Genomic DNA, 24,398 nt, shown 5'->3' with positions numbered 1-24,398 from the left:
GGGTCTGTTGTGATTCCATTCAAATTTTAGGCTTGTTTTTACTATTTCTGTGAAAAATGCTATTGGAATTTTGATAAGTCTTGCACTGAATCCACAGATGGCTTAGGGTAGTATGGACATTTTAACAATACTAACTTTTGCAATTCATAAAACTGGTATATCATTCCATTTATTTGTGTCTTCTTCAATTTTTTTCATCAATGTCTCATAGTTTTCAGTGTATGGACCTTTACCTTCCTTGGTTAAATTTATTTCTAAGTATTTTATTATTTTTGGTGCTACTGTAAATGGGACTGTTTTCTTTATTTCTTTTTCAGATAGTTTGTTGTTAGTGTATAGAAATGCAATGAGTTTTTGTATGTCGATTTTGTATCCTGCAACTTTACTGAGTTCATTCATTAGTTGCCATAGTTTTTCAGTGAAGTCATTAGAACATTATACAATATTGGTAGTCTTGGGATATTTTGGTACCCATTTGGAAAAATGAAGTTGGGTTCATAATTCACACTGTACTTCAGAATAAAGTTCAAATCTAAAAATCAATGAAAGAAACCACTGAAGTACTAGACGAAAACATGGGAGAATTCTTTATAACCTGGGAGTGGGGATGAATTTTCTAAATGTGACTTAAAATCTAAAAGGCTGTAAACAAGACTGATAAATTTGACTATGTAGATATGAAAATTTCTGCATGCTAAATACATACCATAAGTCAAAAGACAACAAAGTGGCAACACATAGCACAAGGGCTAATCACCTTAGTAAGGAGAGACTGCAATTTAATAAGGACCAACAACCCAACAGAAAAATGAGCAAATGATTATGAACAGTAAGTTCATGAAAAAGAAATACAAACAGCTCTGTCACTGATGTTCAATTAACTCAATCATAGTAAGAAAAATGTACATTATACACAGATACATGTCACCTATCAGACTGATAAAATTCAGAAGTTTGGTAACATTCAGTTGGCAATATTGTGATGAAATAGCTGCACTATTCCTGAGGGAATATAAATTGGTAAAACCTTCACATATGGTAATTTGGCAATATCCATTAATTTTATAAACTCATATGTCTTTTTACCTAGCATTTCCACTTTTGGGACTTTATCCTTTAGATATACTCATTACATATACAACATGGCACATGTATATAAGGTTATTATTAAAGAATTATTTGCAAGAGAAAAAAATCAGAAACAACTCAAAAGTTCATCAAATGGGAACATGTAAATAAATTATGATATATTCTTAAAACGCACTTGCTATCCACTATACAATTGTTTAAAAAAAAACGAGTAAGTTCTCTATAATAGACTTATGGAAAGATTTCCAAGATATATTAGTGATAAAACTAAGATACACAGAAGGTGTATGATATGCTTATTGCATAGGAAAAAGTGGATTAGAATGAGACTTTATATTCATATTTGTCTGTGTATTCATAAATAAACTCTGGAAGGATACTTAAAATAATAATGAATGGTGTTTTTGTATGTGGAGGGGCTGAGAACTGAGTGAATGGGAATATGTTTATGTTTTATTACATATACAAGAATTAAACTTAAAATGTGTCATATCTTACCAATCATGTTTAATGTTGACAACCGAAAAGTTTTCATTATAGCTTCGTCCACCTTACCAGAACTAGAAATCTTGGTAAAAAAAAATTTTTGGAAGCACAGGCTATTGGAAAAAATAAATGGAAAGAATGAAATTTCAATTGCCTGCCATTTCTAAATAAAATAAGTGATATTGATAACTTCTTTGTAAATATATTTTTAACTGAAGGATTTTTTACTAATACATTTTATTATTTAAATAATAACTACATATTTTTCAGAATCCAGCACCTCTTAAAACAGAAAATAATTTTCGGTAGTAAGTTAAAAAACAGAGCAAAAAATGTTTGAGCTCCCTCTGCCGGCTCTGTAGTAGCATATCAGAGTGTATTTTGGTTTTATTTAGAAACAAACTGGCACATGGTTAATGCCATTAATTCATTTGCCAATATTAAAGAGAGTAGTTTTAAACTGTGTGTTTTCCATAATCTTATAAATGTTAAGTTCTGCTAATATGCCACTAATATTAGCAAGTAAGATGAACATTTCAATATAAATGTTAAAGTTTATTCAGTATGTGTCTGTTCCATTTAATATATCCCTAAATATGGTACCACAAAAGTGGGTTGTATAGAAAAAAAAAATTTCAACATGCACAATATGTACAGGGGTATTTTAGCTTTTTAATTTATTATGGCTTTCAAATTTCAATAATCATGTTACTGTTGTGTTAGTATATTCATATTTAATTGATTAAAATATATGCATATTTTGAAGCAAAGAGGAATGTAAAATATTTGCATAGTTAAGCAATAATTTACATGACAATTCTGAGTATCTGTAGTTTTTTGTCACGACAGCACAATCTGTGATGTGCTTTGCAAAATTATGATGTGCTTTGCAAAATTCAAGTAACTCTTCTTTTTATGATTTCTATTTTTATCTTCCAGATCATTGATTAGTGTCTCATTGGTGACCATCTGATCCTTCTCTTTATCCACTAAATTCTTTATTTTTTTTGTGTTGAACTTAAATCTCTTTAAGGATGCCTTTTAAAAAAAACAATTCAGGTTTTTATCCCTCTTTTTTTTTTATCAGTTCCATTTTCCTCTTGTTTGTTCTATTACTCTCTCAAACTACTGGTGCTTCTTGCTTCATGTGTTCAATTCTGGTTGTTGAAATATGGGGAATTCCCCATGTGGTGGAAGGTAAAGGTATTTCCAGTCAATGGCGTGCTGGAGCCCCCTGTTAGCAGCCTGTAAGAGCTTCTTTACAAGAATTTTGCAACCTAGTTGTTTGGACAACTTGTATTAAAAACTATCTAAACTTAAAATTACATCAATTATATTTTAAAAGGCAATAAATACTAAAAACTTTTCCTAATTATTCTACTCTATTTTATTATTATTTGTGCCCCTCAGGTTATTTACATCTATTGTATCTGTATGGTGGAAATAGTGTACAAAGATGTGTTACTGTGAATCTCTTTCCAGCTCTGCATTCGGTGATATCATGTTGATAACCTGAAATTGGTTAGTTTGGGAGTATATACCATGGAAATTGGCAACTGCTACAGAGCTGGACTTGATTTATTGTTTTGTTGATTATCTAGATATAAAAAAGTGATGCAGAAAGTGTTACAGACACAAGCATTTGGTAAAAATCAGCTAAAACATTTTGTCAGAACCGATTGGTTGTAGGGAATTTATAATAAAGAGTATTGTATATTTATTTGTGTACAAATATCCTTTGTATCAGTAAAACTTATGTACATACATATGTATCCATACATTTTATTTTCTAGAAAGCCAGTTACTAAACATTAACCTGTACAACACCAGTCTCTGTACTCAAAGTTAGTATTGACAGGAAAGCAGTTAATTCTCTCCTGATGCTCCTGGAGGAATCACTGTTGTACTACTCACGCAGCCTCAGTGGTAGTGCTGTGGTTTTAAAAATATGTCCACAAATTCTTTGATGCACCTCCTTTCTAAAGATGAGGACTAATTCTCTCCCCCAAATGTGGGCTGTATGGTAACTCTATAAAGAATAGGATGTGATAGAAGTGATGGTATTAGATTTCCCAGAGATGCATGCAAACGGCGGGGGAGGGGGTCTGATACGGAAAGGGGTGGGGATGGATGAAGCTCCAAGTTCCCTCCTTTTGGCCCCAGCACTTCCCTTTATCTCCTGACTACTTGTTCTCCAGACATTTGACTACCTGCTCTGTTTGGGATGTTCTGCACTTCCACAAGCTAAAAAGTCTCGGACTCCTTGAGGCCATTAGCAGAACAGGCTCTGGAAATCAGGCAAATTGGCTTGAAATGTCGGCTCTCCCACCTCCCACTGTGCAATGTGCCCAAATCCCTTGAGTCCTTCCTCTCAGCCTCAGTCTCCTCATCTCTGCACTGGGGACATGAATAGTATGCACATTATGGGATTCATGTGATGAGTAAATGCATGTCAGCTCCCAGAACTCCATAAACAAAATACGCTATTCAGGACCCTGGATTGGTGGAAAATGATGACATATTTCTTCTTTAATTTACAAAGACATAGACAATCAAATGCACCTTATGCTCTACAAAGCAATTGCCTTACAATGATCTCTAAGCAGCATTTTCCCCCTAAAGGTCTCTTTGCTTAACACATTCCTGGAACTTTTCTTTTGAAGTTGCCTCCAGCATGAGTATCTTTCGTGGTGACAAATCTCTTTCCTTTGGGGATGCATTAGACAAGAATGGCCAAGCAGAGACAAGTGCAGTATTAAGAGGGGCATCCTTTCGGTTAAATGTGAGGGGCAATTGTGAAGTTCTAATCTGGTCCCAATACACATGTCCAGCTCTATCACCTGCCACAGCTCCCTGTCCAAGGCACTCAGAATTCCTCAAACCTCACCATTTCCTGAACAAGCAGAGCCTTTCCCTGCTCCCAGGACTCTGGATGGACTACTCCCCCTGAATAGAATGGCACAGCCAGAAATATCCTACTTAACTGCCATGCCCCAGCTCACATTCAACCCCTTTGTAAAGCTTCTTCTCTGCCAATGGGGCACATTAGCACAGTGGTTAAGTAAAAAGATGTGAGCGTGCAAGAATAGGGTTCAAGGAAAGCAGCAGACAAGGTGGTGGACCATGGAGCCAAGTGGCATAGGTCTGAATCCTGCCTCTACAATGTGGTCACAAGCTCTGTGATCTTAGATGAGTTACTTTACTTCCCCATAATCAGTTTCCTCAACAGTGAAATAAGATAAAGAGTGGTAGCTACGTCAAAGATCTGTTTTGGAAATTAGATAAACACCTAGAATAGTACCCAGCAAATATTTGCCTAATAAAGTCCTAGATCTATCATTTCTTAGCTAGGTGACCCTGAATGGGTTATTTAACCATTTTGCATCTCAATTTCTTGACTTTAAAATGAGGATAAGAAAAATAATATCAATTTCATACTATTTTTGAGGATTAAATAAAATAATGTATGTAATTTGCTTAGTACATTATCATATGTAGAGCCTTGCATATGGCAGGATTTCAACAAAATGGTAGTTTAAAAAAGTTGGTTGTTTCTTCTGAACTCATAATGCTTTATTTATGTCTTATTATATCAAATTATATTATAATAGCCCAGACTGGGAACTCCTTGAGAGGACAGGAGCTTTGTTATTATTCTTTGGATAAAGGGAAAACCGGTTCAGCTGGCAACTAGGATGTGAAAACGGAACTGAAAGTTGAAACAAAAACCACAACTTGTAAAACCATATTATCACTCACAAAATAGAAAAACTGTACAAAAAACCATGACACACAAGACAAATTGTTTTCAGACTCTGAACACCAATTCATCAGACCTATGGTATTCTGAATAAGACCACACAGACAGACCAACCTAACAATAACTCCACAAAAAGTCATGTGTCCTAAAGATAAAACCACTGATCGTTCCAGTAACTTCCTAGTTTATAAATTCGGAGCAATCTCTGCCAAGGCCATCCTGTGACTAATTCCGGTTCTACAAAGTCTGTATAGGTATTCTTTTGTAATTGGCCACCTGTTGAAATGTTGAACTCTCCATAGTGTACATTCTCCCTTGTAGCAGCCAGCTAATAAACCTAAATTTGAAAAAAGAAAAGGACTATCTATTATATGTTAGGTACTGGGAATAAAACAAGTGAATGGAAAAAAGCTTTTGCTTTCAAGGAACATGATCTTTTAATGTGGTAGATAGACGACTATTAACAATACAGGCTGATATAATTATAATAGGGATGCACTCTGTGAACACTCAGTCCAGTCAGAAAAGACTTCCTTGAGGAAGTGATTTTTAAGATAAATCCTGAAGTGTGATTTAGAGTTAAGTACAGAATAGGGTTGGGCGTGGTCAATGTTCTAAACAGCAGGGTCTGCTTGTGCAAAGAAGAGAATAAAGGACAGTGTGTTTTGGAATAGAATAAAGGACAGCTAGGAATAGATTGAGGATTTTACAGGCCTAAGGCATCAAAAATATTATAATGCTGTTCCATTCGAAAGTCAAATTCAAAATAATGCTCATGACAAAATACATGTAGGAAATTCCTTCTGTTTTTTCCTATCATGTTTAGTTGGATACTTTAATAAAAGAAATTCCCAAATTCTCTAAAAAATATATCCATGTTCCTGTTTTGATTTTTTTTTTTTAAGATTTTATTTGTCAGAGAGAGAGAGAGAGAGAGAGAGAGAGAGCGCAAGCTCAAGCAGGGAGATTGGCAGGCAGAGGGAGAAGCAGGCTCTCTGCTGAGCAAGGAGCCCAACATGGGATTACCTGAGCTGAAGGCACTTAACCAACTGAGCCACCCAGGCATCCCCTATTTTTATGTTTTCTTCAGCATATACCAGTTAGCTTATTGCGCCATAGAGTATTGTTTATTTGGGGAACTATACCAATACTTCGGTATGGCAGCACCATAGAGTGTGAAAGGTGAAAAAGTGAGATGAAGTTGGAGAGCTAGACAGACACCAATTAATGAAAGATTTAGTAAAATGTGGTTAAAGATGTGGTCGTTGTTGTTGAGTGATCTGAGTTCGAGCTCTACCATGCTTGAGTACTCCCTGAATGTACTTAGACAACTCAAGGCTTTAATTTCCTCAGCTATAAAATGGGAATGTTAAATTGTGAGGATTAACATAATATATATATAAAGCACTTAGCACAGTGCTTAATACCATAAAACACACTAAATTTCAATTAGATATTATCATGAATAAATCTGTACTTCAGCCTGATAAATGGGGAGTCAATAAAGGATTTTTATTATTTTATTATTATTTTTTAAAGATTTTATTTATTTATTTGACAGAGACACAGCGAGAGAGGAAACACAAGCAGGGGGAGTGGGAGAGGGAGAAGCAGGCTTCCTGCCAAGCAGGGAGCCCGATGCAGGGCTCCATCCCAGGATCCTGGGATCATGACCTGAGCCGAAGGCAGACGCTTAACGACTGAGCCACCCAGGTGCCCCAATAAAGGATTTTAAAGTGTGACATGATTAGCATGGGATTTTATGGATTTCTTTGGCTGCAGTGTATAGCCTGGGCTGAATGACAATGAGTAGATTCTAGGTGTACTTATGAGGAAGATTCAATAAATATTAATGATTAATTGGATGGTGGTTGAAGAGATATATGCATATATATGTGTGTGTATACACACACACACACACACACATGTTCATATTCACATACGCACACATTTACAAAGTCCCTTGTACAAACTGCCATAGATGATGACAGGTATAAATCTCAGTATCCAGAGGAAAAAAATCTGTAATATTATTAAAACCCTCTGTCAGGGAAATGACGTGATGTTTATGTTGTCAAAATAAATTGAAATAGAGTAAGAGGAGAGTATGGAGTATCAATGAAATAAGATTGATCATGAGTCGATAACTGTTGAAACTGGATGATAGGGAAGATTATACTCTTTTCTGTGTTTGTATATGTTTAAATTTTTCCAAAATAAAAAAAACTTTTAAAAAATCTATTAAGGCAGGGACCTTGCCTGTCTTGTTTACATCTGTATTTTCAGGACCTAGAGAAGTTCATAGCACATGGTAGGCTCTCAATATAATATTATTTGTTGAATGAATGAACACTGGCAAACGAGACTTATAACCTGGGTGAGAGTCTTACAGCTTAGGCTCAGAGTCAGGACTCCTGGGGTTCCCTTCATCTTTCATGATACAAATAACACTCCATTAGCTATTAATGCCTCATAACAAAAACAAAAACACACCCAAAGAGAAAGCAAAGCAGATTGACAAACTTCACTTTGGAATTCCATGAGAAGTAGGTATTTACAAGCTTATATGCATATGATCCCCAGAGAGCCTCAGTGGGGACTCTGCCATCATTTCCTTTCATTGCTTTTTTCCCAACAAATAGTTATTGTGGAGCTATCTCTGTCCTTCAAGCCAAGAATCAGAAGAAAACTGGGTATACCCTTCTGTCCCTTCCCCTCTCATTCTCTGGCTAGTAAGAAGTGAGGGGAGGAATGAACCATCTTTTGAAGAAAGTTCACCTCTACGTTTAGTTATTTCCTTAATAGCCTTAGGACAAAAATATCTATTACAAAAGTAATGATATAGAACCTTAATTAGGGCTTTTGAAATTCAAGCCCAATTTTATTGAAGGCCAGTACCTGAGCAGAGGAAAATGACCAATGACACTGAAACAACAAACATCGGCCACACTTAAATACCCACGAGACACTCTCTAAAGGTTTAAAGCTGTGCTGTCCGATACCATAGCCGTTAGCAATGTGTAGCTATTGAGCACTTGTGATGTGGCGTGCTTAAATTGTGATGGCTACAAGGGTAAAATACATACTGGCTTTCAAAGACTTAGTAACTAGAAAAAAGTGAAATATCTCAATAAATTTTATATTAATTACACACTGAAACGACAGTATTTTAGTTACTATGAGCAAAATAAAATATATCAAAAGTAATTTCACCTTTTTTTTAGCTTTTAAAAAATATGGCCCCTAGAAAATGTAAAATTACATATGTGGCTCCTATTATATTTTTATTGGACCGTGCTTTCCCAAAATGGAAGAACTTTTCCTCTCCTTATGTGGAATAAAATAAAAAGCTCAGTGTATTAATAGCACAATTCCTAGTCCTTTTACTCTATACTGTTCTGCTAGGTTTTAGATCCCTTCCATTAAAGTATTGCTATAGGGAGTCATTATAACCAATTAAGGGTATAAATGGAGTGCCCACTAAAGAATCGGTGATTGTCCTTCAAATTCTTTTATTGCAACCAGAAGTACTCTGATCTTTTTAAGGGGAAAATCATAGTATGTCCTCTGATCCTATTTTACGCTATTAGCAATTGCTGAAGGGTTTCCTCTTGAATTACCAAAGGACATACCTCACCGCAGCAAAGCATTATTTCTCTTCTCAAGTTATTGGCTTCTAGTCTCAGATGAAAAAACTATATTCCTTTTATTAACATGATCTTGATTCTACTGCTAGGGAGATAAAAATCCTAGCATTTTTATGTTAAAGGTGATTTGCCTCCTTTTTGTTTTTGTTTAAAAACTCCCAAATTTAATTAAGCTTTCTAAGTGTGTACGTTCAGCTCACCACACTGAAAACCTCTCAATGGCTGCACATTATATTTTTATTATTTTTTAAAGATTTTATTTATTTGAGAGAGAGAGCGAGCGCATGAGCACACGAGCAGGGGGAGTAGCAGAGGGAGAAGAAACAGACACCCTGCTGAGCACAGAGCCCAACATGGGCTCAATCCCAGAAGGAACCCCAGGATCATGACCTGAGCCCAAGGCAGATACTCAACCAACTGAGCCACCCAGGTGCCCCTGCACATCATATTTTAAATAAAATGTTGTTCAAAAATCTTAACATGTCCCTTATCTAATTTGGCCTATAGCTATGTTTCCTCCTGACTTAACATACTCTCACCTCTCTGACCTTTAAGTCCTGGCCCTTCCTTACCTCAGGAACATCCCACAAGCTATTACATAGGCCAGAAATGTTCTTGTCTCTGTTTTGCTTCACATGGCTAACTTGTACTCATTATTCCCTTTTCTTAACCATTTAAATATCATATCCTTAGAGAAACCATGCTTGAGCATTTCTAGTCTAAACTGTTAAAATGGTTCATATTTCCCTCTTTATAATACATAATATATTTTGTAAGTTTTCTCCTGTATGATTATTTGTTAGAAGTCTGCCTCCTTAAGGAGATATAGTGTCTTTTTTTGTCCACCACTGTATTTTCAGCAAGTAGTGGTAATGTTTAAAACAGAGGAGACCTTCAGGAAACATTGCTTCAACAATGCATTGGAAAGGCCCAGTAGAGTGCAAGGGTTGAAAACAGGAGATTAGGAAGTAACTGATGAAACAAGGTACTCAGGGAGGCCACAGGGAATTAAATTCAGAACATTAGTTGGAGGATAAAGTATATGTACACCAAAAAATAAAACAATAGGTACTAAATCAATGATGGCCAGAGAAAGTTGTAGAATGTATGTCTTGGGAGGGATCTTATTAAATTGAGTTGGGTAGGGATGGTTTCAAAAAAGTAATTGGGCCAGAAGCTATGGTTAGATTTTGTTATTAACTATGACTTTAATTTATAAAAATAGAATGAATCAGATAACTTGTGTCATAAGTTGGATTCTCTGGGGAGATGTTGAGTTAGAGTTAGAAGTGCAAAAGGTTTACTGCAGAGTAGCACTTGTGGAAGGGAAAGAGAGGAAGCAGGACTGGGTAAGGAGAGCCATCAGACTGCCATGCAAGATCTGAGAGAGCCTCTATCACCAATGTTGAGTATGTCCTTATACTATGCCTGACTCCGTCTTTGGCTGAGGACAGGCATGGGGGAAAGGGGCTGCCCTGACAATAGTGTACCTTCAGCTTGAAAGCTCAGGTGAACCTAGAAGGAGTTAACAGCTGGAGGCTGTCAGCTAACTACATGCTTTCAGTTGGGCGGTGAGTCCTTTCTTGAAGGCAGATCTGAGAAGAGCAACTGTGACTACCACACATTATAGGATGCCAATTCAACCCAAATTAATCTACAAATTCAATAAAGGATTTTTATTTTATAAGCTCAACAATCCTGTTCTAGGAAGTATTTGGAAAAACAAAGGTTTAAGTTAAGTAAAATGTGAAAAAAAAAAGAGCATAAAGGAGGGATTTGCCCTATTAGGTACTAAGATAGTCTATAAGATGTTGGTAAATATAAACAACAGGATTTTTTGTTTCGGTAAATAAAAACAACAGGTTTTATTCTTTATGACAGGTGTAGTCATAGACAAAGAGACCAACTGAAGAGTTCAGAACCAGAGCCATATATAAATGGAAATACAATATATAATAAAAGTGGCACCAAAAACCAATGAGAAAGGGTAGACCGCTGTGTAGAATTTCAGAGAAAAATTGGCTTGCCATCTGGAAAAAAAATAGGCTAGCTCCCCACCTTACACCAAATAAAGGAATGCGTTCCAGAGAGAATAAAGATCTAAATGTGATTCTCTGGAGAGTAATGAACTATTAAGGAAATAGAACACATAGAATATCTTTGTGATGTCAAAATGCAAGGTCAGTTTTTAAACAAGAGCCCAAAGGCACCACTGAGAGTAGTAAGATTATATCCATCAGCTAGGAGAGAGAACTGGGAGAAGCTAAGAAGGAGTTAACTACACTATAGAGAATCTTCCTAGGATCAGGGCAGCTAAGTAAGCCACGAGGAGATGTAAGTCAATTAGGAGGTATCATTATGACTCGCCTGTCCAAAATATTTTCCCTGCCTCCACTTCCTTCCTATTTAAAATTAGGCAAGTAAACATTTTTTAGTTCCAGACACTGTGCTAAGCATAGTAAGTAAAAGGATAAATAAGCTTGAGTCCTAGTCCTTAAAGAGTTCATAATCTAGTTAAAGAGACAGAGGAGAAAACTAAATAAGATGTTTTAACTCATATCCTACAGGTAGGGACCAAGAGGCAACTATCTCTGCCTAGGGCATCAGTGAGAAGCTGGTTTTTGAGCAATAAGGAAAGTCATTCCAGGCAAAAGGAACATCACTAACAAAGTCACAGGGATTTGAAAGAGCATGGTGTATTGGAAAATGTTAAGTAGGTAACCTAATAGTGAACATTCTGAAATGTTTGTTACTGAATGCAGAAAGCATTCTACAGAGGTTGTTTTAGTCTTTTCTTAGCAGCATTGATGATCACACTAGCTAATTATCACTTTTGAAGGCAAAGCCAAAGATGAAGTACTGAAGTGATAAGCGATAAATGTTAACGGTTAAGAAACAGAAGCATGCTACAAAGCACTGATGACTAAACGTGGAGTAATAACAAGCACTGTACAATGGATTTAGAGGAGGAAGAGGTCGCTGTCAATTTCATTGGTCAGGGAAGATTTCATGGAAATGGCAGAGTTTCACTGAATCATTAAAAAAAATTGAGAGCTGACTGAACATATCAGGGGCTGTGCTGGAGCAGGAGCTTCAAAACTATAGTTACTAAGGGACAGATAATCAGATACTTGCAAAAAATAAAGCAAGATTGCTATAAGAGGCAAGCATAGGATGACGTGAGAAAACCTCAGAGTGACTCTTGGTTTAGAGCAGGGAGGTCAGTGATGGCTTTCCAAAGGTGAGGCTGTATGCACTGAATTATGATGGATGAATAGGATTTCATCTAGTGAAAGGGAAGAAAAAATTTTCTGCAATAGCCCCATTTAGTGTGAGAACACACCTCTTCCAAGGAACATGGAATAGCTCGAGATAGCTGAAGCAAAGGCTGAAAGGCAGTGAAAGAACTTTCTAAGGCAAATAGGTAGGGGTTTGATTACGAAAGGCCTTTTATAGAATGTTGGAAGAATATGACTTTTATCCTGAAGACGATGTGGGAGTTGATGAAGATTGTAAGCAGGGAAGTGACATGATTACATCCAAGTTTCACAATGACTGCTATTAAAGTCAATGATGATAGGGCGCCTGGGTGGCTCAGTTGGTTAAGCGACTGCCTTCGGCTCAGGTCATGATCCTGGAGTCCTGGGATCGAGTCCCACATCGGACTCCCTGCTCGGCAGGGAGTCTGCTTCTCCCTCTGACCCTCTTCCCTCTCATGCTCTCTATCTCTCATTCTCTCTCTCTCTAATAAATAAATAAAATCTTTAAAAAAAAAATAAAGTCAATGATGATAAAGGCAACCGAAGATGAACAGATAATGGGGGCAGCATAAGAGGCAGAGAGATTAAAAGGCTGTTGCTATTGCTTAGGAAAAATCAAAGAAGACTCAAACATACAGTAGTAGTGGTATTAGGAGAGAATGGGTAAGGTTTGAGCAGCCAGAGAAAGAAGTGGAGGCGTTCCTCAGGGAAATGATGTAGATAAATGTTTGGAGAAGTGGAGGGTGAGCAAATCAGTTTACCTGGGGTATATAGTATTTGGTAGAACAACGATGATTAGCTTTGGAAGGCTGGAGCAGAGGGCCAGTTAAGGAACAGTTGGTGATGAAGTTGAAAACTCAGCCTGAGACAAGTCTATTAAATAAACAGGCTAAACAATTAGGATTTTACTTTTCCCATAGCAACATTAAAATATCACTTTTATTGTTGTAAAATATACATAAAATATACTATTTTTAACCATTTTAAGTGTACAATTCAATGGCATTAACCATGCAACCATCAATACTGTTCATCTCCAGAAACTTTTCAACATCCCAAATAAAACTCTTTCCCCATCCTCCCCTGCTCTCCCACCACTGGCACCCAAGCATTCTACTTTCTGCCTCTTAAAGAGTTTGGTTACCCTACGTACCTCATAAGTGGAATCATATGGTATTTGTCCTCTTGCTTCTAACTTATTTCACTTAGCTAAATCACTTTAATCAACACCCTGGCTAATCAACACACTGAATTCTAATTTCATTCTACTCTACGTGCTATATTTTAAAACAAACGTCTAGCTTTTCTTACTTGACAATCTTTCCCACTTATTGCTTAAGGACACTTCAATCTAGCAAATTATAAACTCAGAGTTCTTAAGGACAATTTCGTCTACCACTGCCTACCACGAGAGCTTTTTATTGGTCTACTTACTCTAAATGTCTTTATGTTGCTAATTATTTTCATTTCATTATAGCTTACGGGCACTAGACCTTTTGCAAAATCCCACCTAGTACCTTAACCATAGTAAATAATAGCAAATAAAACACAGACATGATTCAAACTTCCCCAGGAGAACGGAAGTTTATTTAGGACCTGATATGAAGGCTCTTTTGATACTATTTAATTTCCGATCTGTAGTTGAATCGGCTCTAAATGAAGAGAATTAAAAACACACTGTTCTTATCTTTAGCTGGGGAAAACTCCGAAGTTTCAGATGCTTGAAAACTATTTCAGAACCGTCAAGGTTATCTCACCTTTCTTTGGGGGCATCCCTAGATCATTACCTCTCTGCGATCGAATCCACTAATTTTGGACAAGACACTAATCCTCTGAAGTCTCAAAGAGTTAGATTACACCAGCCTGTGCTTCCCAATCTTGTCCACACCACAGAGCACAAAATATGGTACTGCAGGACACTGAGATAAACGGAGGAGGCAGTACAGCACACCTGGAACCCACGGGCCGCCGTGCGTCCTCGCACAACGTGTAGACGCTCTCAAGGAGCGCTCCAGTCCAGAGGTTCGTTCCAACTGATGCGCCATAGCCGTCTATTACATAGGACGAAGTGGGACTCCCACTGTTTCTGGAGTCAGCGGCCTTTGCCTTCTTGTAAAAAAAGGAAAAATTTATTCCGTACGCTGGCCAAGTCGTAAAAAAGCACAAAGGCCACGAACCACGCAAACGAGCAAAAAATTGAAGTACCGCACTCGACCAGCGCGCTTTCCGCTGGTCTTACGTCTCTTCCCAGCAGGCTCTGGGAGTTACCGCGAGACTTCATCAATTCTCGCGAGATTTATCGGCAGCCATCTTATTGGGGGTGCTAGGAGCCGGGAAGACCCCCCGAATCGTTCCCATTGAGCTGCCCTTCGTCTTCGCTTTTTTCACTTTTGCCTCTTCTGCGTTGCCGACACCACGTTATCCCGAGGCTGAGTGAAAGCCCGGATCTAGGCGTGTGTCGCCCTCCCGGTCCAAGAAGATTTGCTCGAGTGGAGGGAAGGGGGGAGGGCCCGGGCAAACCGTTGCTGCCTCAGCCGGCGTCCGGGGACGGGGAGCTCCTGGCACCCCGTGGATTCCCGGCCTGCGACGGTACCCGCAGAGCTGTTCGCCGATCGGGGCTCGCGGGAACCTGCCACCGGCGCCTCCCACCGCGGCCCACGCGGGCGGCGCGCGGAGGAGGGGGCGGGGGCAGCGGCGGCTGTAGCGGCCGCGACCTGGGCGGGCGGAGGAGTGTGACGGGCCTCGGGGCCGCTGTGGATGGTTTCTAAAATGATCATTGAAAACTTCGAGGCACTCAAGTCCTGGCTCAGCAAGACTCTCGAGCCCATGTGAGTATCCGGGGGCTATCTCCTTGCAGGGATGGAAGTGGGAGATAGGCGGGCACAGTTCCCGAAGTGCCTGTGATGGAGGCCGAAGCGGTGAACAGAGATCCCAGGGTTTTGTGTTTTTTCTTTTTCCACCCTCACTTCCAGGTTCAGGAGACTCCAGAGAGCTTGAGCTGACCTTTATCTTACCGCTGAGTTGGTCCTTGAACTGATACCTTCTTCTCTCGTTTTCCCGTTATATGTAGACCGACTCGAACCTACACACACATTTGATGAGGGCCCCCAAATCGGTTTCTTTTATTTTAGTGAATCCGAGCCTTACCTCTTGCCCAGACTATTTTACCTTGTTTCTTTAAATGAAGTGAATGGCCCGTATTAGGGATTAGGGCAGTTCTAATATAAGCCACTCACGTTTTACCTAAATACAGTCCCCGAAAGAAAGGCCACGTTTCCCATGTGCTATCTGGCTCACCCGCACCTCTCTTAACTGATTGAAGATGTAACAGGTGCCAAGGTGCCCAGTAAGATTCCCTTTTCCTACTTACACGTTTGTTAGCTTGGAGAGGAGGAAGAAAATGTTATTTATCCATATGGGATATTTGGCAGTTTTAAGTGGGATGCTGTAGATGGACTGTGGGGAGGGGGTGTTCAGAGTGCTGGAATGTTTTATACTGGAAAAAATAGTGTTTTAAGGATTTATCTTTTAATACATACAAAATATATTTTGGGCCAGGTGCTATATCAAAGTTAGTTGATATACAGTAAACAATGAAAGAGGTTAAATCCACTCATCTAATAAGTTTATTAAGTGCCTGCTGTATATTGTGGGAGGCTTTGGTGGCAGCTTTTAAATTCCAAAGTTGAGAACACAGTAATAAATAAGTTTTAAAGAAGTAAGATAACTTCAGATTAAAATAGAAGTGGTGGTTGTAATAATAGAGGGTCATATAAATGATTAGAAGGCCTCTCACAGGAGGTAGCATTTGAGCAACACTTGGGGAGAACGAACCATCTGGGTCAAAGTCTGGAGAAAGACTGTTCCTTGCAGAAGGAACAGCAAGTGCAAAGGCCCTGTGGCAGATACGATTACAGTGTGTTCCAGGAAGAGAAGGAAGGTAACTGGCTGCAAGGAACATTGTGATGGGGGAGAGAATGGAATAACATGAGGTTGGAGAATTAGGCAGGGGCTGCATTATTTTGGTTCTTTGAGGCCATGGTCAAGAGCTAGGATCTTATTGAAAATACAGTGAGACCTTAGAGAATTTAAAGCAGGCAGGGACTGATTTGATTTTTTAATTCTGCTCGCTTTGTGGAGATTAAGGGGGCAAGAATGAAAGTAGACTATTCTGAAGGGCATTGTAGGCAGAAATGTGGGTCGTTTATATTATAGTGATAGTGGAGACAGAACGAAATATGTCTTATAAGTAGATCTGATAGAACTTTCTAATGGATTGGATGTGGGAGATGAGGGAAAGGCACATCAAGGATAATGACTAAGAAGTTAGCCTGAACAGCTGGATGGATGATGATAGAGAAGGCTGGGAGAGAACAGGTTGAAGGGAGGTGGAAAGGTAATTGGTGTTTGTTACACATCCAAGTTAGATATTTAAGAGGTGGTTGGGTTGAGTCTAGAACTTGGGCAGGACTAGAGAGTCACGCAGAGAGTATTTGAAACCATGGAATTGTGGGAGATTTCCTAGTAAGAATGTGTTGCTAGGTAAGAAAGGAGGGTCCACATCTGAGGTAGAAGACTGAGATTTATGTTACTAACGAAAAATATATGGCAAGAGAGGCGAGTTGTCAACTTGATGGGATGCTGCAGAGTGGATGAAAAAGGTGGAGTCAGATGAGTGGTCCTTAAGTTTGGAAAGGTAGAAGTCATTGGTGACCTTAGCAAAATAGTTTTATTGAAGTGAGGTGGTCCAGATAGAAACCTTATTTCAGTGGATGGAGAAGAGAGCGTGCAACAGTGGTTGTAGTGATTTAGAGGACGAACTCTGGAGTCAGAATGGCTGGCTTTAAATATTGCCTCTGCCACTTACCAGCTGTATAATATTGGGTAAATTACTTAACTCAGTGCCTCCCGTTTCCTCATCTGTATGGGGAAATAATAAACATGTATTAAGAATCTTTAGACACTGCCTGGTTTGTAATTAGCACTCAATGAATATTAGGTGAACAGAAAACGTAAAAAAAAAGTTTTGAGTTTAAATAGCACTCCTTCTTAAAAATATTTTTTTGAGTTATAGTTAACGTTATATTAGCTGCAGTTACACAAGGTAGTGGTTTAACATTTCTATTTTATGCTATAACCTAAAAGAAGATTACTTACAGTTATGTAGTATGTATACTTGTGACTTTTATTCAGTTTTAATAAAGCATGTTTCAGATATCATAGCCTACTTAGATGACTGTAGCACTGCAGTCATTACTGTTAGGATAAATAAGGCTGCTAGTACAGCCTAGACAGTGGTAAGAATTGGGATTGGTCCTTTCATAATGTATATTGCTGTGGTAAAATTGAGACTTTATCCAAGTTCCTGTCCCTTTCATTGCATTTCAGGTGAGTTCTCGATGACTTAAAGCTGATTCCAATTGTTTAAGACTTGTGGTTTCTAACCTTGGTTTTGTGAAGCTTTAAGATGTGTTTGTTATCTAAAGGGATTTTTTGCTTTACTTTAAAAGTATAATTGCTGAATAGCACCTATGTGAAGGAGAAACATTTGAAGGACCAAGGGTAGGATATAACTCAAAACTTGTATGGAACTTTCTAGCTACTTGTGCTAGTAAAGTATCTCATGGTTTGGGACTTCCCCTGCATTTTGAATATGTTAATTCAGCAAACATTGAGTACTTAATCTGTACTGAGCAGTGTGTTAGATATTGGGAATATTGGGAAACAAGCTGCAATAACTATCTTCATATTGTTTACCATTTAGCAGGGAAGACAGATGTTGAACAAGTAATTATAAGACCTTTGAGTATTATGAAGTCCAGAATGCTGTCAAAATGTATGTTTGGAAGGTCAGGAAAGGCTTTTGCTGGTATAACATTTGATCTTAACTTAAAAGGATGAGTAGCAGTTTGCTAGGACAAAAGGGTGGGAGAGCTGTGAAAGCATTCTAGGTTTTGAAGAACAGATTGTATGAAAGCCCTAAAATGAAAGAAAAAAAAATATCTTGGGGAAAATGAAATTTTTGAAAAAAGAGCAAAGGGAGGAATAGCAGTGGATAGCTCCAGAGAGAGGAGCTGGATCATTCAAGACTTTGTTGAGTCATGTTAAGGATTTTGGATGTTAATTGAAGGATAGTGGGAAGCCAGTGAAGGGTTTTAGGGCAGGAGAGTTTTCAGATTGACATAAAAACAAAAACCCAGCCTGGTTGCAGTGTTTTGGCATGAAATGAAAGTCGGTAAATCTGCTTGTTATTTGATTATAAGGTCTGTCGACGTGTCAGGGCTCTTGAGTTTTGTGGGTTTTTTTTCCCCATAAATTATTGAAAATGTAGGTGTTAAAATTGGCATCTTGAAATACTTAAGATTGAAATTTTGTTCTCTCAAACATTTGCTTAGTCATACTTGCTGTAATAAAATGAAATTAGATGTTGGTCTTTTCTTTAACATTCTCTTTGCTAATGTGAAGTCCTGGAAAAACAATTTTAAGCTTTTTTTTTTGGATGTTCACTTTTTCTGTTTTTGTTTTCTAAACAGAAAAGGTTTTCTCCTGTATTTTGAAACTTTTTATGAGTTTACACATCACTAAATGTGGTAACTTAATAAAATCATGGACTATTTTAGCTGGAGGGAAACCTCAAAATCAAATTTGAAAAAACTCCTTAATTTTTCAGAAAATGGAGAGGCAGATAGACTTAATGATGTGCCCAGATTTTGTGAGGTTAGTAGTAAAGAACAGAATGCATAGTTTTGTGCTCCTGCTGCTATGTAGTGGTGTGGCGGTAACGTGTAGTGGAAAGACGCCAAGTTTTGTAACCGTACAAACTAATGTTCACATCTAATTCCTGCCACTTATTAACTGAGTAATCTAGGCAAATGAACCTCCCCTTTCCTTATTGGTATAATAGGGGGAGTTATACTTAATTTCTTTTTTTTTTAAAGATTTTATTTTATTATTTCACAGAGAGAGAGTGAGAGAGGGAACACAAGCAGGGGGAGTGGAAGAGGGAGAAGCAGGCTTCCCGCCAAGCAGGGAGCCTGATGCGGGGCTCGATCCCAGGAACCCGGGATCATGACCTGAGCTGAAGGCAGACAACGCTTAACGACTGAGCCACCCAGGCGCCCCTGTACTTAATTACTTTTGTAGTTGAAAGATTTGAGACACATTTTTTTAAAAAGATTTTTAAATTAATTCATTTAGAGAGCCACGCCCCAAGAGAGAGTGTGCAGGGTGGGGGGAGGGAGAGGGAGAAAGAGAATCTTAAGCCGACTCCCTGCCGAGCTTGGAACCCTGCAGGCTCATCTCACAACCCTGGGATCATGACCTGAGCCACCAAGAGTTGGATGCTTCACTGACTGAGCCACCCAGGGGCCCCTGAGTCACATTTTTAGGAGCCTAGCCTTTCCCTCTGTCCTTAAATACTGCTTGACTAAACATAAATAGGTTACATTACTTGCTACTGTTAACTCTTATCACTACCACTGCTGCTGCCACTACCACCTGCATTTGTATGCATTGTTGAAAGTTTTGTATTACTTCCAGTTCTGAGAGTTGGATTGTTACCTCCGGTTTGCAAGTGATGACACTGAGGCACAAATTTAAGGTACTTGTCTAGAGTCACACAGCTAGCCATAGCATGTGACTAAACAGTAATTTAAACTCCTACTTTTTTGCCTCTAGAGCCATGTTCTTAATTTACTACCACACAATATAGTGTATTCTGCCCTGTTACTGTATGCACTTTTTTACTATTACGTTTTCATAATACTAGCTGCAGTTATAAAGGAATAAAGTTCGGAAGCATCATGGTTATCAGTGCTTTACAGTTTAAGAAAAACTTTTTCAGAGTTTTTGTAGTCTCTTTCTCCCTTCACCCACACTTGTTAACTATACCTTTCTCACCACATTAAAATTATTTTTGTTCCTGTTTTACAGGAAGAATTGAAAGGTGATCTTTTCACTGCTGAACTTTATTCCTGTTTCCCTTCTTTGATCTTTCTCTTTTTACAGACTCCTTTTGGCATAAAAAGTCAATTTCCTAGTCCTTAAGGAAGAAAAACTCAGCAACAATAGCAGCAAAAACAAAACAAAAAGTAAAATCATACTTTTCTTCCAGTCATTTTCATGCTAGCTTTTCTTTTCACTAGTAAATCTAGAAATAGTAGTCAGTCTTTAATTTTTCACTCCTTTTTCCCCAACCATTTAGTTCTTAATCCTTTGTCATATAGTTTCTTTTTCCTTATACACAAACAAAATTGCTTACCTCAGTGTTACCAATGAATTTATTAAATGTAGAGATTTTATATAAATTTTATATTTATCCTATATGTATAACATAAAGCAGTGTTGATGCTGCCTTTTTTTTTAACTTCTTATATCTTGAATCCCTAATACTTTGCTTCTCTTTCTTCTCAAATCAGCTCTGTCCTTTTTAGTTCTTTTTCTTGCCTTTTAATTATGTTTTTTCAAATTCTGTTTCCATGCCTTTTTTTCCCCTCAACTATTTCTACTCCTGTCATCTCATTCACATTCGTTCCCATGGATAGTTTCCATTATAATCTGTTCCAGTGGTTCTTAAAAAGTGTGTGTGTGTGTGTGTGTGTGTGTGTGTGTGTTGGAGTCTTTGAAAGTTTGATTAAAGACTTCCTTCCTTAGGATATTGCATATATATAAGTTTGCATTGAATTTCAGAGTTTTTTCAAGAGAACCTCTAGTCTCTACATTATTTTTCACGTATGTATGTTTAGACTTAATCTCTCTTCAAAGCCTTAAGCTCTTATTCCAGTTGCTAGCTGTGTTTCTACCTGGTTCTCCCATATGAACTTCAAACTACATTTCTGAAAATAAATGTTCTCTGAATTTACTAATCTGCATTTCATTTCCTCAAATTTTCCAGGCTTGAAATTTTAGCTTTTCCTCCCTTCATCCTTTCCCCCTTCAGTTAATCATTGAGTTCTATCTCTTTCTTTTAATAATTCTTACTAATGACATTGCTCAGTAGGGGCCTCACGTTCCTTATCAAACCCTTGCAGTTTTTTTTCTCCCTTCTAGTTCCATCCTGGATGCCCAGCCTTGTGTATATATCCTTTGATTTGACCAAAATCTTCAGCACTCCTAAATAAATTGCATACATTTTGACTTAGCTTTCAAAATGTATAATCTGTTTATCTTTCTAGTTTTATCTTCCCACTTTTTTTGTGAGTCTTAATTTCAGCAAAGCTGAACTTTTTTCTGTGTCCCATTGTTTATCCTGTCCCCTTTCGCATCTTTCAGAGGGTAACATTCGTTGAGGGCTGCTTATATTGTAATCATTGTGTGTTCATTGAGTGTGAGCTAGAGTCTGCTATTTCCATTTTAAATATGAGGAAATTGAGTCATAGGCAGATTAAGTAATGTGGTTCATTCATAGCTAGTAAATAATGGAGAAAGGATTCAAAACAAGACATTTTGATTTCAGAGCTTTGTTGTGCGCTATAATATACTGCCTTTCTCCATTTCCTTTATATATGTTGAAATCAAAGGTCAAGGATGATTCCAGTTTTTTCAGAGTATTATTTATGATCCATCCATCTGGAAGGAGTGACATGATTCTTCTCTCATAGCACTAGTTTGCATCAGTTATGACATTCATCACTTGCATACTTGTTTAGTAATTAATTCTCATTTATTTTGTCTTCATTATTAGAATCTCAGGTCCTTGAAAGTGGACTCCAAATCCTAGATTTAACTATCTTCCTATTGTATACAGCACCCAGCACATGCCTTGTGTGTAGTATATCAAATGCACTGGTTGAAATTTCTAGTCTGTGTAACCATAACCTAAGCAGAGAGAAGTGTAAACTCTAAAATCTGCCATACTGTAATGAGAATTTTATTTTCAGAGCAGCAGATATGTGAGCAATTTGAAAAGTCACTAATCTCTGGGTCTGTTTCTCTTTATTTTTACTTCATAGCACCTTCAGATTATGTAAAGCTTAAGTGACTTTTTTTTTAGGGGGGAAAGGACACTGAAAAATATTAATAACATTTACTCAAAGTATTTTTGAATTCTGTTATGTGCAAGCTGCTGGCCTCCATGGAGCTGCCCAGAAAAGAATGCCAAATGATAATTCTAGTCTGATGAATTTTACAGCTGGTAGAAGAGTTTTTCTATAATTAATTATTGGTTAAAATATTTTTCATTACCTTCTTCATCCTTTTAACTTTTGTTGAGTTAACTCATTACCACATTTCACTGCTGCAACCTTATTTGACTTTTTCATCTGAGTGCTGAGTAGTTAAAATGGATTTAGCATTTTCTATATGTTTTAGCATATCCTTGTCTTTGGCTTATAATAGTTCCCAAATAATTTTGTATGCATATAAATCAAAAGAGATACTATTATGAGCAAAACAGAAAGTAAGGTATTCCAGTGTTTGGTGTCTACACATCAAGAATGACTAATTCAAGCTTGAGCTAAAAAGCTTCTAGGAATATTTTTTTCTTCCTCCTGCTTCCTTAGTCCCAGAGGATAGAGAATGAGAGAAATGAGTGGATGGTATAATCCCTTCCTACCAAACTTAGTCACTCACTTACTCCCACTACCTCATTTCTGTGGAAAAATCCTTTTCAATCTACAAGTAGTAACTTCTCAAACAGGTGAAAGTTTATTTTTAACTTGGGGTCATATTTAGTATTGTGTGTTTGTGTGAAATAATGGAATTTGCTTGAGATCTGTTACCTAGTGATTCTTCCTGAGATATTTTTACCGACACACAAGCAAATACGTTTATGTATTCTTTCTCCTTTTTACGTAATTGGTATCATACTTGGATGTCCACATAATACATAAAAGTGTTGCCTTTTTTATTAAGGTTACATAGTATTTTAATTTACTGGATATACCATAATTTAACCATCTGTAGCGATGAATGGGACAAAAAGTACTATAGTGTATATATTTACCACATGACACACTCGTGTATACCCATCACTTTGATTCTGCTGTTAATATTTTAGTGTACTTGCCCCTACCCTTTGATGTATTTTAAAGTAAATTGCAGATGTTAGTGAACTTACCCCTAAGTATTTATGCCTATCATTAGAGTTCAGTATTTATAGTTTTTTAAAAAAAGTTTGATATAATCTGTATACAGTAGTGTACACAGATCTTAAAGTGTATCCTTTGATGAGTTGACAAATGTGTACATCTTTGTAACTCAATTCCCTGTCAAAATAAAGAACATTCCCATCATTCTGGAAAGTTTCCTCATTCCCCTTCCTGTGCTACCATTTACCCATAGAAATAAGCACTGTTCTGATTTTTCCCCAGTGTGTATTAACTTTGCCGGTTATGGAACTTTATATAAATGAAATTTTAGAATAGGTGCTCTTTTGAGCAGGACTTCTTTTTACTTCTGAAAATGTTCTTTTTTTTAATTTTTTTTTTTAAGATTTTATTTATTTATTTGACAGAGACACAGCGAGAGAGAGAGCACAAGCAGGGGGAGTGGGAGAGGGAGAAGCAGGCTTCCCGCTGAGCAGGGAGCCCAGTGCGGGGCTTGATTCCGGAACATGATCATGGGATCATGACCTGAACTGAAGGCAGACGCTTAACGACTGAGCCACCCAGGAGCCCCTCTGAAAATGTGCTTGAGATTTATCCATATTGTTACATATATCTGTAGTTTGGTCCTTTTTACTGCTGAGTAGTATTCCATTGTCAAATGCATGCTATGTAGTTTTAATAATGCCAGTGCTATTTTTTTTTTTAGTATCGACTAGTTAATTTAACACAATTTTTCTTTTTCTTTTTAATTGAAAATAGTACATACTTGTTTTAATAAAAACTCAAATAGTATAGAAATATAAACCAAAAGTGAGTCTTCCTAACCCCCTTCTTGATTCCCATATGTAAATACAGAATTGTATATTTATAAAAATAAACATACATGTACTATGTTTATGTAGGTATATGCAGTTGACCCTTAAATATCACTGGTTTAAATTGGACGGGTCCACTTATACATGAATGTTTTACCGTACTGTGAATGTATTTTCCTAATAACTGTTAATATTTTCTTTTATCTAGCTTTATTGTAAAAATACAATATATAATTATATATAACATACAAAATGTGTGTTAATTGACTGTTTATATTGTTGGTAAGGTTTCTGGT

General features: G+C 37.4%; 1 protein-coding gene across 11 annotated transcripts in view; it reads left to right on the top strand.

The window, feature by feature from the left end:
* The first annotated feature begins 14,548 nt into the window (after positions 1-14,548).
* Positions 14,549-24,398, top strand: part of RBM26 (RNA binding motif protein 26) — a 76,629-nt gene continuing 66,779 nt past the window's right edge. For all 11 annotated transcript variants that reach the window (XM_028106089.2, XM_028106088.2, XM_028106085.2 and 8 more), the window contains exon 1: positions 14,549-15,070. In XM_028106089.2, the coding sequence (XP_027961890.1) occupies positions 15,000-15,070 (71 nt within the window). In that variant the 5' untranslated portion in view covers positions 14,549-14,999. The remainder of the gene's footprint in view (positions 15,071-24,398) is intronic.

This window comes from Eumetopias jubatus, unplaced genomic scaffold, assembly GCF_037043125.1.
Source record: "Eumetopias jubatus isolate StellerSeaLion01/CBP00866 unplaced genomic scaffold, mEumJub1_p1.0 scaffold_3, whole genome shotgun sequence".
NCBI lineage: Eukaryota > Metazoa > Chordata > Mammalia > Carnivora > Otariidae > Eumetopias > Eumetopias jubatus.
The sequence above is the reverse complement of the archived record's forward strand: the minus strand, read 5'-3'. Positions and strand labels throughout refer to the sequence as shown.